We start from the raw sequence: 13,409 nt of genomic DNA on the forward strand, positions 1-13,409 counted from the left end.
ATATTCACTTGGGTTCCATGTCTTAAAACATATACTATGAATTGAAAAAGAGTTCAAACAGATGCCTGTAATGCAATTAACTTTAGAGAATTGCATTAAAATTCAATTTAATGCAATACGTGATAGAAATATAAAATACGTGATAGAAAATATAAATAACCCTCAAATTTAGATATTACATTAAAATTGTAGATACTATATTACAAAAATTCAGAGTGAACTGTGATGACTCCAAAACTTAATGAATAGTTTTCAGTTCACCTGATACAAAAAAGTACCCAGTCCTTGGGGCATTTGTGGAGCATTCCTTGGAAGCAATGAAAAGTAGACTTTAAATCAATAAGGGACTTCCCAGGAGATTACTCTTCTCAGGAGACAGCTGCATCAATAATAAAAAAATTCAAACCAGGACACATGGAAAAGAAAGCTGTCCCTGCAGGACGTTAGCAAACACTCTGTCTTGAGATGACAGGTAAGATAAAAAACATTGTTTACATGGATTTGGAAAAAAATAAATAAACAAAAACAAACAAACAAAACTAAGATTAAAGATACTTTGGATAAATTACCAGAGAAACTCTCGCCTGTCATACAAAGAATTACAGGAGTATAGAGGTATTTCTGTGAAAATACCCCTGATTCATTTCCCTCAAGAACCTGAGATGTTTAGACTGAACCAAAATAAAAGGAAGTAGATTTAGTGCAACCTTGAACATGAGACGAGCAGAACTATCCAGACCTGTGTTGACACTAACCATGGAGTTCAGCCTCTCCCTGAACATAAACACTCTTTGAGACCAGAATACAGGTTCTGAAAATGCTTAAAAACCAATGAATAAGAAAAGGCACTAAGAAGATACCTGGCACCAGACCATTAACACTGCAGGGCACAATGATTGATCTGAGCAGAACATGCTCTTATCCAACAAAAAGCAAGTTTCCTATGCCTGTGAGTCTGTTTCTATTATGTAAATAAGGTCATTTGTGTCATTTTTTTTTTAGATTCCACATATAAATGATATCATATGGTATTTGTCTTTCTTTTTCTGGCTTACGTCACTTGGTATGGTAATCATCCATCCATGTTGCTGCTGTACAACAGAAACTAACAAAACATTCTAAATTAACTATACTTCAATTAAAAAAATTTTTTTAAGAATGAATTTTCTTGACCCTCTCTCACCTTCTATATTTTTACAAAAGTCAAGATTTAAAAAGAAAAAAAGCTAATAGATCTTCTGAGGCTAATTCCAATTTCCTTAATTTTTAAAGATAATGTGTAGAACTGTAGTGGCTGCCTTATTATTATTTCTGAAAGTATCGTCTAAATTAACTCCAGTTGAGATTTTCGAAAAACTAACTAGCCTGCCGAGTGAAAGAAAGCAGGGACAAGTGGATAGGATCCTTGTGTTTCTTGTCCTCAGTACTAGGGCAAGGCAGTGAGGTTTTAAAATATAAAAAAAAAAAAAAGATTTTATTTATTTTCTAAGAATCTTACCTTCACCAAAGATTAGACTTGTGGGGAAATTTGAATCAGAGCAGCTGGGAAATACTCAGGCCACCAGAGTGAAGATCTGTATGCATGCTACAAGCAGGGAATAGGGATTCTGAGGTGTTTATCTCTACAATGGTCCACAAGCAACACAAATAATGACATTAGTGAGTGAGGATTGGGGAGAACTGGGACAATTTTTACATGCAAATAATGTAAGGCTTATCTTTTGTGGGGAACAAGAGTATGTATGCAATACCCATTTAGTTTCATAAATACAAAATATGGTGAGGGATGGATTCAGAAAAAATAAATCTGTACTTTGCTGCCTAGGGAAGTAGACTCAATGTATCCACAACTGATCTTATCTGAATAAATGAGTTTGGGTAACATAGACCATGACTGGTCTCATCTCTGATGTATGGTATATTTTATTTGAATCTTAAACAGACTTCTCACCTCATTAGTAAATATTGCTAATTGTGCTTTTTTAGATCTTTGCTTTAATCTTAAATAAAGCCTAAAGCCAGGCATATAGAGAATAATAATTAATTGTTATTGAATTTTTGAGAAAATATTGAATTAGATCATATTGAATTAGATCAACAAAATAGGCATCATATAATATTTTTGTTGTTACTAAAAATGGACAATTTACTACCAGTAATACATAGTAACTGTGTAAAATGTCCCTAGATCCTTTTAATTAAAATTAAAAACTGTAAACTTCTAAAAAAAGATAAACATGATTTTAAAAAATAATCTGTTAAAGATTTTAGCTTTTGAAACAAATACAACTAAATATTATTTATTTATGTCAATTGACAAAAAATAACATTTGTATTCAACAATGAATAATCATATAATAGTTAATCATAAATCATGCACTGAAGGATCATTTTTAAAACTTTAAATCATAGAATAATTTTTCTAAAATACGACTAAAAAATATGTAAGAAAAATGAAATAAAAATACATTCAAAATACAATCTTATTACTGTATATTAATAATAACTATTAAATTCAACAAACATAATTATTATAGCAAATCAATGCAAAAGTTCCAAATGTTTATTTTAAGTTTCTACACTGATCTCATGGCAAAAAAAAAAAGTATATAAAATGTGAACTTGAACTTCAGTTTGGGTAGCAATATCTCATTTGTATCATGTTCACCAAGGCAGTAAGAAATACCATAGAACAATATACTACTATAACTAAAATTATAGGTATAAATTTGCATGCATTTTTAAAAGAAATTTATTTAAAGTATATTATTTATTTTGGCTTCTCCTTTTAATATGTCATTATACCAATTAAATGACTTAAGTAAACTTAATATCAAGTGTATTTTTTCTCATTTTTCTCCATAAATTACAGTATCTGTGGAATTTGATCAGAAAAAGAAGGTCCTGTTTTCTAGTCCAAAGGCTCAGATGCTCAGTATTGGGAAACAGCACTTATTCTCATTAGACACATATCAGGTAAATAAGAAGAATTAAAATAAGAAGTATTACCAGTAGTCATATGAATGCTCAAGTCAATTTCTAAGGTCTGTGTCTGACAATGCATTTCACTCTAGGAAAGGCATGCAGCCCTGGCATCATGTTTCCTACCAATAGCACCAACTCCATATTCTCCACCTTCCTGCTGACAGGCATCCCTGGGCTGGAAGCTGTGCACGTCTGGATCTCCATACCTTTCTGTGCCATGTTCTTGATGACCGTGGTGGGCAATGTGACCATCATGACACTTATATGGAAGGAGCACGCCCTCCATGTGCCTATGTACCTCTTCCTGGCCATGCTAGCTGTCTCTGACCTGGGTTTGTCCCTCTTCACTTTCCCCACAATGCTGAGGATATTCTGGCTGGATGCTCGAGAGCTCACGTTCCCTGTTTGCTCCACCCAAATGTTTTTCATTCACACTTTCCAAGATTTGGAGTCTGCTATCCTACTGGCAATGGCCTTTGACCGCTATGTGGCCATTTCTCGTCCACTGCACTATTCCTCCATCCTCACCAACAGTGTAATTGCCAGGATTGGTTTGGCAATTTTTGTGCGAACCTTGACTGTGCAGGTGCCCCTCCCGATCCTCTTAAGGAGGTTGTGCTTCTGTCACTCCAACGTACTTTCACATTCCTACTGCCTGCATCCTGATATCTTAAAGCTCTCATGCTCCAGCACTAAGATCAATAGCACTGTTGGACTGTTTGTGGTACTGTCCACCATGGGACTTGATTTTCTTCTCATTCTCTTCTCATACGTTCTGATACTGAAAACTGTACTGAGCATCGCGTCCCACGGTGGCCGCCTCAAAGCTCTCAACACCTGTATTTCCCACCTCTCTGCTGTGATCCTCTTCTTCACACCCATGATATGCCTCTCTATTCTGCACCGCTTTGGCCCAAAACTTCCTGCCCACGTCTACGTGACCATGGCCAACATGCATTTTCTCATTCCTCCTGTGATGAATCCCATTGTGTACGTGGTGAAAACCAAGCAGATAAGAGATAAAATTCTGAAACTTGTCATCAAAAAAGGACCAGGAGAATCTCAAGTCACATTTATTACATGAATGAGCAGTATCCTAACAGAGAAAGACTGCCTCATGCAACAAAGAGCTTGCTGATATTCCAAATGCCTGCAAAGACTCTATTTGACCACTGATTCTTCTGAATTATATGGACTATTAGGTTGGATAACCTCAAAAACTATTTCTGCTCTATGATTTGAATGAAGATATACTGAACAATATTATCAGTAAAATAAACTTTGAAATAGGTAACTCTTCTCATTATTTCTTAGCCCAGTGGTTCATATATTTCAGTCAGAGAAGTTTGTAGTCTTAGAGTTCATTCTGGGCAAAGCAAAGTGCTCGTTGTTACCATCTATGTATGTATCACCCTTGACAGGGTGATAGCTATTTACTGAATCTACTTTATCCTTAACTTTTTGAAGAGCTGGAGATACACTGTGAATTAAACAAAGTTCTTGCTTTCACAGTGGTTTGTTTTCTTAATGTTGAAGTAGAAGATGACATGAAAGAAACAAACAATCATCTAATATTGCTGTTGAAAAGAACTATAAAACCATGAAATTTACAATGTCAACACTTTGATATATCAAAGTTTCTAGTACCAGATTCTAAAAACCACCATCATTTATAAAAAATGTATAATGTTTAAATTCAGTCTTTCAAGTATGCTCTCACTGACTTCACAGCATCTGGACTTTGGCCTTGAGATCTCTAGTCCCACTCCTTCAAAACCCTCACCTTCTATAAGTCTATGATAACCATTGTTATTTCATTGTCTTTGATATTTGCTATAGATCACACATACTCCAGAAAAAGGCCATCAATGTTTATTCTTTCTTGTGTTTTATATTTTTCAACTCTAAACATAACTTTGGAATCAATTTAAATATGTTTATATTTCCTACTCTTACACTCATGTGTTTGAATTCTAATTAAGACTAAAAAATGTTAATATTTATATTGTAGTAAGTATAAATGAATTATCTTTAATTTTTCCTTCAGTGCCTAAATACATATTTTTTAAACCCTTGACGACATTTTACATAATCTACAGTAGCAATTTCAAACGTTCACAACTCTTCACTAGGACGTACGTAAATGAATCTATTATCTAGCTGTGCCCTCAAATTCTTCCTTCCCATATCAAAGACGTATTGTTAAACTCCTTTATTCAAAGAAGATCAAACTTTCTCTACTTTTGAATTCATTTATTTCAATATTATCAGAGGTGTTCATGTTTGCCTGCCTCCCCATACTTTTTTCTCTTTTGTTTATATATTATTACATAATAGTTCAAGCATACAAAAGATGTATAAAACGATACAACAACCTGCATATATTTTTCTACTTGGTTCCATTGAACATTTTGCCACCAACTGAGTCCAAATTTCTTAAGTAAAACAAGTTACAATGAAGGAAAAGATTTCTTGCTAAATCAGAGACCTCAAAGTCAAGTCACAAAAGTAATCACACAAATTTAATCTTCTTGTTTGTTCTTCCCTTCCTTGTTTTATTATATTTAATGCATATGTGTGTATGTGTGTATAACAAGTATATGCATAAGCATATATAAAAAGAATATATATGCTATATAACATTATTTTAAACACTTTCCCAAAAAGTCACCACCAAGTATTTTTGTCACAAATATGTTTTTGAGTTTCACCTGTATTGTCACATGCAACATGAAAAATTCATTTTCATTGTTGTAAACATTCCTCTGTTGTTCAGAATACAAGAAGGAGTTCTGGAGATTCAGTTCCTCCAGCTAATCCTGCCTCTTTCTCTACCCTGCACATCACCATTCGTAGGATAGAAGAGGTCCCTAGAACTCTACATATTCATCCCATCTGCTTAACATCCTGTGACTCAGCCCTGATCTCTGGGTGAGATCTTCTGGAGTAATTTCATTATACCTGCTCTTCCTGTATATATGACTCTCATCTCATCCATTGGCTTTAATTCTCATATGGCTGCATAAAATTCCTTTTGACTTATATTCTGCTGTTTCAACCAAATTTTTATCCTGCCTCTAAAGTTTCCTCCAGCAGTAGGCTTAATCTTGGCCCATGAAATGTCTCCACATCAGAATGAATGTGTTACCTACATGGCAAAAGGAACTTTGCAGATGTGATTAAGTTAAGGATCTTGAGATGAGATTACCCTGAATTTACTAAATGGGCTTGAGATAATCATAGGATTCTTATAAGAGGGAGGCAGGATGTCTGAGAGAGAGAAGATACTACATTGATGGTTCTGAAGGTTGAGGAATGAGGCCATGAGTCAAGGAAGGCAAACACTCCTGAGAATCTGAAAAAGACAACAGTTTCTTCTCCATAGTCTCCAGAAAGAGCTTGTCCTACAGGTACCTTGATTTTAGCCCAGTAAGGTTCATTGTGGATATTTAATCTCCAGAACTGCAAGATAACAATACTGTGTTGTTTCTAGACACTGAGTTTGTGGCCATTTGTATCAGCAGCAACAGGAAATTAATACATTTTTCTTACCAAGGCTGAATTTACTCCACTTCTGTAACTAGAAAAAAATTATCTCCAGTGACCCCTTTTCCACTAGCCCCTTCACAACAGTTTAAAAACTTATCTAGGACTTTTCATCAGATAAAGTTGTATTAATCATATGGCCATCTCTAAGCACTTAATCTAATTTTTCCCTTTGGCCCACAATTAATCTACATAAAAACATTTGCATAAATTGTTCTACTCTTTTTCTTGTCAAATCATTTTAAAATATCTTATGGTGGAATATAAAACACATACAGAGAACTTCATGTGATAAACGTGCAATCTGACAAAATGTGATAAATGTGCATTTTTGTAAAATGATAATCCATGTAAATATCACCTTAGTAAGGAAATAATAAATTGTCAACATCCAAATTTCCTCTGCAGCTTTCCTGAATATAACCTCACCACTGTCACTATATTAAATCAGTATATTGACTTTTATAGTGTTCATTTTTTATTGTGACTATTTAAGTGTACCTCCTTAAAGAATATAGTTTACTTGTAATTAAACTGAAGTAAAAATTGTTTTCTCTTCCACTCCACGTACAATCATATTTTGTCTCTACTGCTCCATTGAAATTGCTTGGGCAAAGGTCACCAGTGAACTCTAAATGACCAAAATCAAATACCCTATTTGGAATCCTGCCTGTTCATCACTGGACCTCTGGCTGATACTTCATGCTATTGCCTGCTAACTTCTTATTAAATATCTGTGCTTTGTTGGCTTCTCCAGTATCTCTGCATTCTGGTTCTTCTCTGATCTCTCTGGATAATTCTACTTACTGCATTTTCTGCCAGCCCCCTGAATACAAATGTTTCCCTCAATCCCAAACTCACCCTCTCCCCTGGATTCTAGGCAGGTTACTGCCTCACTCCTGGATAACTCCCTGTGTGTGCTACACGGAAATCTTAAACTCAAAAGCCCCAAATACAACTTCCTGTCTCCTGCTCCGTCCTCAGTGCTACTTCCTCATGCTCCCACTTTTGAGTTCTGCATTGGTGTGAATGGCATGTCCATTCACTTCTTCACTCCAGCCAAAAGTATGAATTATCTCCTAGGTGGTCCTCTCCCTCCCTCACTCATAATTTCCAATCACTTACTAATATTGTAGATTTTCTTTGTTAGTATTTTGCTGTCAGTGCTCACTTTTACATTCCACTGTTCCTGCCTCAATTTAGACCTGAATAATTAAGCAGATTATTGAACCGTTCTGCTGGTTGGCTTCTCTGCCTTCATTCTCAACCAACTCCAAGAAGAACTGTAAATAGCTTTCAAATCTAAACATGATTATGGAGCACACTTGTTTAAGCTTTTTCATTGCTCCTCTTCACTTACAGATTAGTCTGTGCACACAACTACGTCTGTTATTCTTTGATAATTTTCTAACTTGTCATGTTCATCTCTGACTATATATTCTATGCTCTGAAATGAGTAACTTTCCCATTTAACCATCTGATTATCTCTAGCAAGCTCTTACAATTGCTACTGCAATACTCTTTTCTTTAAATATTCTTCTTATTTTTTAAGGGCCCATAAAGTGCCACTTAGTTTTGAATTGATAATTGCAGTCCTAGTTTGTCACCTAAGATTAGAATGATTTTTATGTCATATTGGAAGCTAGTCATGTTTCACACATGCTGAATGAAAACATTTCTAACACATGATCAGTATGGTCATGGCAAACTCCTGAAAATGCACAGAAGATCCGCATAAGAAAAAAGTTAATGCAACTGATCTGTTTTATTCAGTTCTTGCTGTTCTCTGTAGTCATATCAATGGCTGGTCCTTGACCAGATTCTGAGAACTAATCTTCTGGAATCTTCATATAGTTATTGAGTAATAACAGCATTATCTATGCCCAAAGCTGTAGGTCAAGATGAACCAAGTTGTAGCACACATATAACCTTAGAACTTACTACAAATATCACATGTGTTGCCTGGTTTGGGGTCTACATATTCTGGTCATGTGACAGTTGATGTAACCAGCTCCCTTTAAGAACTCTGGACTCAGAAACCCAAGCAGGATTCCCTGGATAGAAACATCTCTCATGTGTCTGTGAGGTTTGTAGCTACAGTGACCCTAGAAGAAAGAGACGAGATACTTGGAAGGCTGTGTGTGACTTCTCTAGCCTTCCTCTATGCATACCTTTTTTCTGCTGTTCCTACACGGTGTCCTTTGCTGTATGAAATCTTAGCCATGAGTATAACTTTATTTTGAGCTGCATAAGTGTTTCTAGTGAATCACTGAACCAGCTTATGGTTGTGGGACCCCTGAGATGGTTCTTCTACTTCATGCCCAGTGTGGTCCCTACCTCACTTGTCTGGAACATTCCTGTCTATCTCCACACAAGATTTGTGTCTTACAGCACTCTTTGCTTCTAAACAAAATCCAGCCTCATTTCATATGCTGTTAATAAAACACTTTTATCTCCTTACCCCTCAAATCCATTCCTCAGTAAATATAAAGAACTCACTTTGAGGAGGGATGGAGGGCAGAAGGGACAACACAAGGGGAAAGTAAGCTCTATATTATTGTAACAAAGACTGATCAGTGCAAAATGAATTTATCTTGGAGGAGCTGTATTATTATCTAATATTATGATTAATGCTGGAGATACTCCACTCTCACTCAAAAAAGATGTTTATAATTTAAGAAAAAACACTGCTTGATTTGGAGGAGGAGGGTTGGAGGATATAAAGGACTGTATGTCCCAAAGATCTAAATGTCATGCCAGATGCTTCTAGGTCTAGAATATCTATGACCTATGTGATACATTCTATCTCTAAGAGTTAAAAAGGTCTTTGTCTGGAAACAGAAGAAAGCAAGCCTGAAGCAGAACTGGGTGTGTGTTCTAAGCTTATGTCATCTGGAGAGCTGGCAGAGACCCACCAAAATGAGCATTGGACCACTCTGTCTGGCACATGCACATTTGATGCTTCTCTGAGACCCTATACTACAGGGATTGGGTGTAAGTCTTCAGGGAGAGCCAGAACAGCGCTTTATAAACCTGCTCACTTGCCACTGAGCTCAGGCCAGGAAGCCTCATGGATCCCTAGCTGCACCACCATCCAGAGAAGTTGTGTCCCTGACCTGGGTCTGGTGAGTGAGAGAAACACCTTGAGCGAGTTTAGCTCACATCATGTTGTATTATACTCAGGATGGGAGTCAAGAGAAGTCACATGCTAGTCTAGATATGGGTGGAAGGGAAGGAAGGTAGGAAGGCTGAAAGGGAGGGAGGAGGAAGAAAGCAACGAACAAGCAAACAAAGGAACAGAGGAAGGAAAAGAAAGAAAACTGGAAATATGATTTTTAAATTTCACACTACACTGTAAAAGAGGCAACACCAAATATTTACCAATGAACCTTTCAAGATGAAGAGTTATGGAGCTTTCTTGTCTTAAAAGAAATAATTTAAAGGACTGACACTACTGAATCTAGCCTATAAGATTTTTTATAAGCGTAATAGGTCTGTACTTATTCTCTGAAGAACTGATATGACCTAGTTTAATGCAGTGTTTCTTGGGCCATGCAAGAAACTCCTGGACTCCATTTGGGTGGCTTTAGTGCTATGGAGCATCATTAGCACCTTTAAAGATCTGCATAGCCCGAGAGCCTCCTAGCATACAGGCAATGTAGCAAAATTTCTCAGAAAGTTGTACATTTAAAAAAAAAAAAGACTTTTGTAAGTCAAACTTACACTATCTTCTACACATATTAGACACTGTCCAACAAAATGTCATAACTGTTTGGTTTCTAATGATGAGACACTTAGAGGGAACATTATCCAGAGAGAAACGTGCATTTGGCCTGCAATGCAAGCTCTGGCCTTTGTCCCGAGGTGTCATCTCTTCCATTCCTAAGTAACTCCCACCATTTTAGAATTTCTTTGTGAGCAAATCCAGACATTTTGTAATGTGTGTTTCTTCTCCACATGTAGATGAATCGTTTAAGTGTATAGCTGCTCCTTACTAAATATTAAACATACAAAAATCCTTTCTGATTATGGGAGTAAAAAAAATATCCAAGTGGCTGATTTTTTCAGACAAGAATGCAGACTGGAATCCTTCAACACAGGTAAAATCTAGATAATCAGTTATTAAGTGAGGCTTAGAATATTCACAGATTCAATTCAGGAAGGTAGAATTCCTTCATTACTTATCATAGTACAATGAACGGCTTTCTAAGACAGACTTGCACATTCTTTTTAGAGATGTTGCAGAGTCTGTTTAGCAGAAGTTGGACAAGATGACTCTGAAAAATATTAAAAACTTTTTTTATGATTCTTGGGGAGCAAAGCTCAAACTAAAAGATGGCATTTTTTGTTGCTCACTTCGTGACTGAAAACATCTTGCCCAGTTTTCATACAGGAGGGATGACATTCCCATCTGCTCACACTCAGCAGGGGCAGCATGGGAAAAGTAAGCAGGGAAATGCTATTAACCTCTGATTATATCTACTGAGTCCTTAAACACTTCCCACATGACTGAGGCATACTTCTCTCTTCTCACCACTAATGTTCACACCTAATTCGGGTGACGTGCTGTTCTTTGGATAACTATGCTTGATCAGAATTTGGCTTCATGTATCCTATTATCTCTCTGCAAGTCCAGATAGTGTGGTCAACCCAGGATAGTCACTGAATTTGCTGAAAGAATTAGTTCATACCATTCCAAGATGCAGTACCTACTATTGTTTTTATTCCCTTGCTTTCCTGTCTCAGGTAATTCCCTGCATTCCAAGTGTCCCTGATTCTTCTCACCCAGTTTTATGTTTTGTGGATCCATTCTTCTTGGGAAGGTGGAAATTGCATTTCTGATGTGACTGGGTCTTTATATGGTTCAGTACCTCTCCCTGGACAGAATCAGACACATGGGCTGAATCTACACCCTACGTCTATGCTTAAAGTCTGAGAGCAGCAGTTTCTCTTTTCCTGACATACTTAGAAGGTGGAGTCAAATCAAAGCCTTCGCAGTAGCCCCGAAGACTTTCCCCGTTTGTGAACTGATCACCAGCTTGTCACATATCATCTTACGTCTTCTGAATATAAAATTATCTTCTTTCCTACTCTTATGATGTTTCAGGAGTTGATTTGCTATTTTATTTATACCAGTGTGTTAAATATCCTTCCAGGAATATTCATGCTGGATCTTAGATGTTTTACTTTTATTAATAACAATGTATTTTCTACATTTATGATAATTTCAGTCTATACATTTTGTTGGGTTGCCTTTCCTGTTTGCTGAAAAAACACTATAGTAAAAAGTCTATAAATAAAACTTTTCAGAAGCAGGTTCATGGATACAAAGTCTACTCATCACCTACCTCTCCCTCTGTAACCACAATTCATAGAGTTTGTATTAGGACAATATAGATTCCTAGGACTCACCCACCCTCACGTCCTGATAAGTGTACCCACACAAAAACCCAATTTTCTTCTTTCTATAACACATCTTTTCTCAAATAAGATATGCCTGCATCTGCTTGTCCTCTTTTTTTTTACAGGTGGTACTTCTACTTTCTTCTTAGCTTGCCTTATAATTACTGCCAGAATTTTTTTAGTATTCATTTACCTTGCTTGTTTTGGTGCTGATACCATTGTTGACCTTTCACAGAATTTCTTCATTTGGTTTCCCTTAGACTAACAGTTAACATGGGAAATGGGGATTGTGGGTATTCCTTATGGCTTTACAAGGCAGCATTATAGTTAGTTTATGAAAAATAATTAGAATATAAAGAGGATTATTTAACTGATAACAGCTGCCACATAACTGACTACCTCAGAAGATGTTGAGAACTTCATTGTTAGGAGAATTTTCCCAAGAAGTTGACAAAGGAAATCATCATTCAGTGTGAACTTTATATATGTGACCAAAGTTTCTTTTGAACTCTATGTACTCAGATTTTACATTTTACTTTATTTTTTAAAAGTAACTGTCCTTGAAGTTATCCAGGACTATGAAAAAGGTGAGTCATGGAGAACAGGATGTTAATTCACAGTTATAAAATTTTATATATCCATGGTAGTGACCACATGAACTAGTTTATGAATGTTTCTGTGTTAATCAGTGGGTTACCCGACCTTCAAAGACATAAGCTATACACTGCTTGTTATTTTACTACTGAAATTGAGCACATAACAAGAGCTCAGTAAATGTGTGATGGCACTGAGAACATACTGCATTTCCAACTTACAAATATTATCTAGTCTTCATTTTCTTTCTCTCACATGTTGGTAGCAGCTATTTAGAACAATTTGAGAGAGCTTTAATGCCGATTAAGAAAGAACTTATATCTAGTCAACATACAAATCTAGCTCAGTCTTCCTGATGTCTTCTTGTCACAGATACTATTTTTTTATATCCTGACTGTCTTTCAGGGCAAAGGATACATCTGGTAATATCAGTTCAGAGACAGTATTAACATTCTTATATGGACTTTATTTTCTAGCTCCCAAGCAGTCATTAAATACAATTATCCATATCTCAGTTTTTTTAGAACCCTATATTATGGTACAAAAATAAATTTAGATAATGCACATGGCCTTGTGCTCTCAGTACAGGGTTTCCCTTTGCATTTTTAAACCTTAAAATATCATCATATTAGGAAGGAATTTTCTATATTTAAAAGGCCAAATTTGCTCCTGTAAACTAGGCAAACCACCACGAGGGGAAGCACTACCTTCGGGGGGGGGGGGGGTCTAAAAACTAAGATTCAGTTCTGAGAAGAGGAGAGCACTATCACCCTGCAGGGACAGGCCATGGGTGCCATATGTGATGAAATGGTAGAAAAAATGCTGCAAAAGAATAAAATTTTGCTGTTTTGAAAATTTTTAAGGGCAAACTTCTCGGAGTT

General features: G+C 36.1%; 1 protein-coding gene across 1 annotated transcript; it reads left to right on the forward strand.

The window, feature by feature from the left end:
* The first annotated feature begins 2,883 nt into the window (after window positions 1–2,883).
* On the forward strand, window positions 2,884–4,069 carry LOC116155254 (olfactory receptor 51G2). The gene has a single exon (XM_031459381.2). The coding sequence runs from the start codon at window positions 3,059–3,061 to the stop codon at window positions 4,067–4,069; it is 1,011 nt and encodes a 336-aa protein (XP_031315241.2). The 5' UTR covers window positions 2,884–3,058.
* The last annotated feature ends 9,340 nt before the right edge of the window (window positions 4,070–13,409 follow it).

This window comes from Camelus dromedarius, chromosome 12 (assembly GCF_036321535.1).
Source record: "Camelus dromedarius isolate mCamDro1 chromosome 12, mCamDro1.pat, whole genome shotgun sequence".
NCBI classification, from domain to species: domain Eukaryota; kingdom Metazoa; phylum Chordata; class Mammalia; order Artiodactyla; family Camelidae; genus Camelus; species Camelus dromedarius.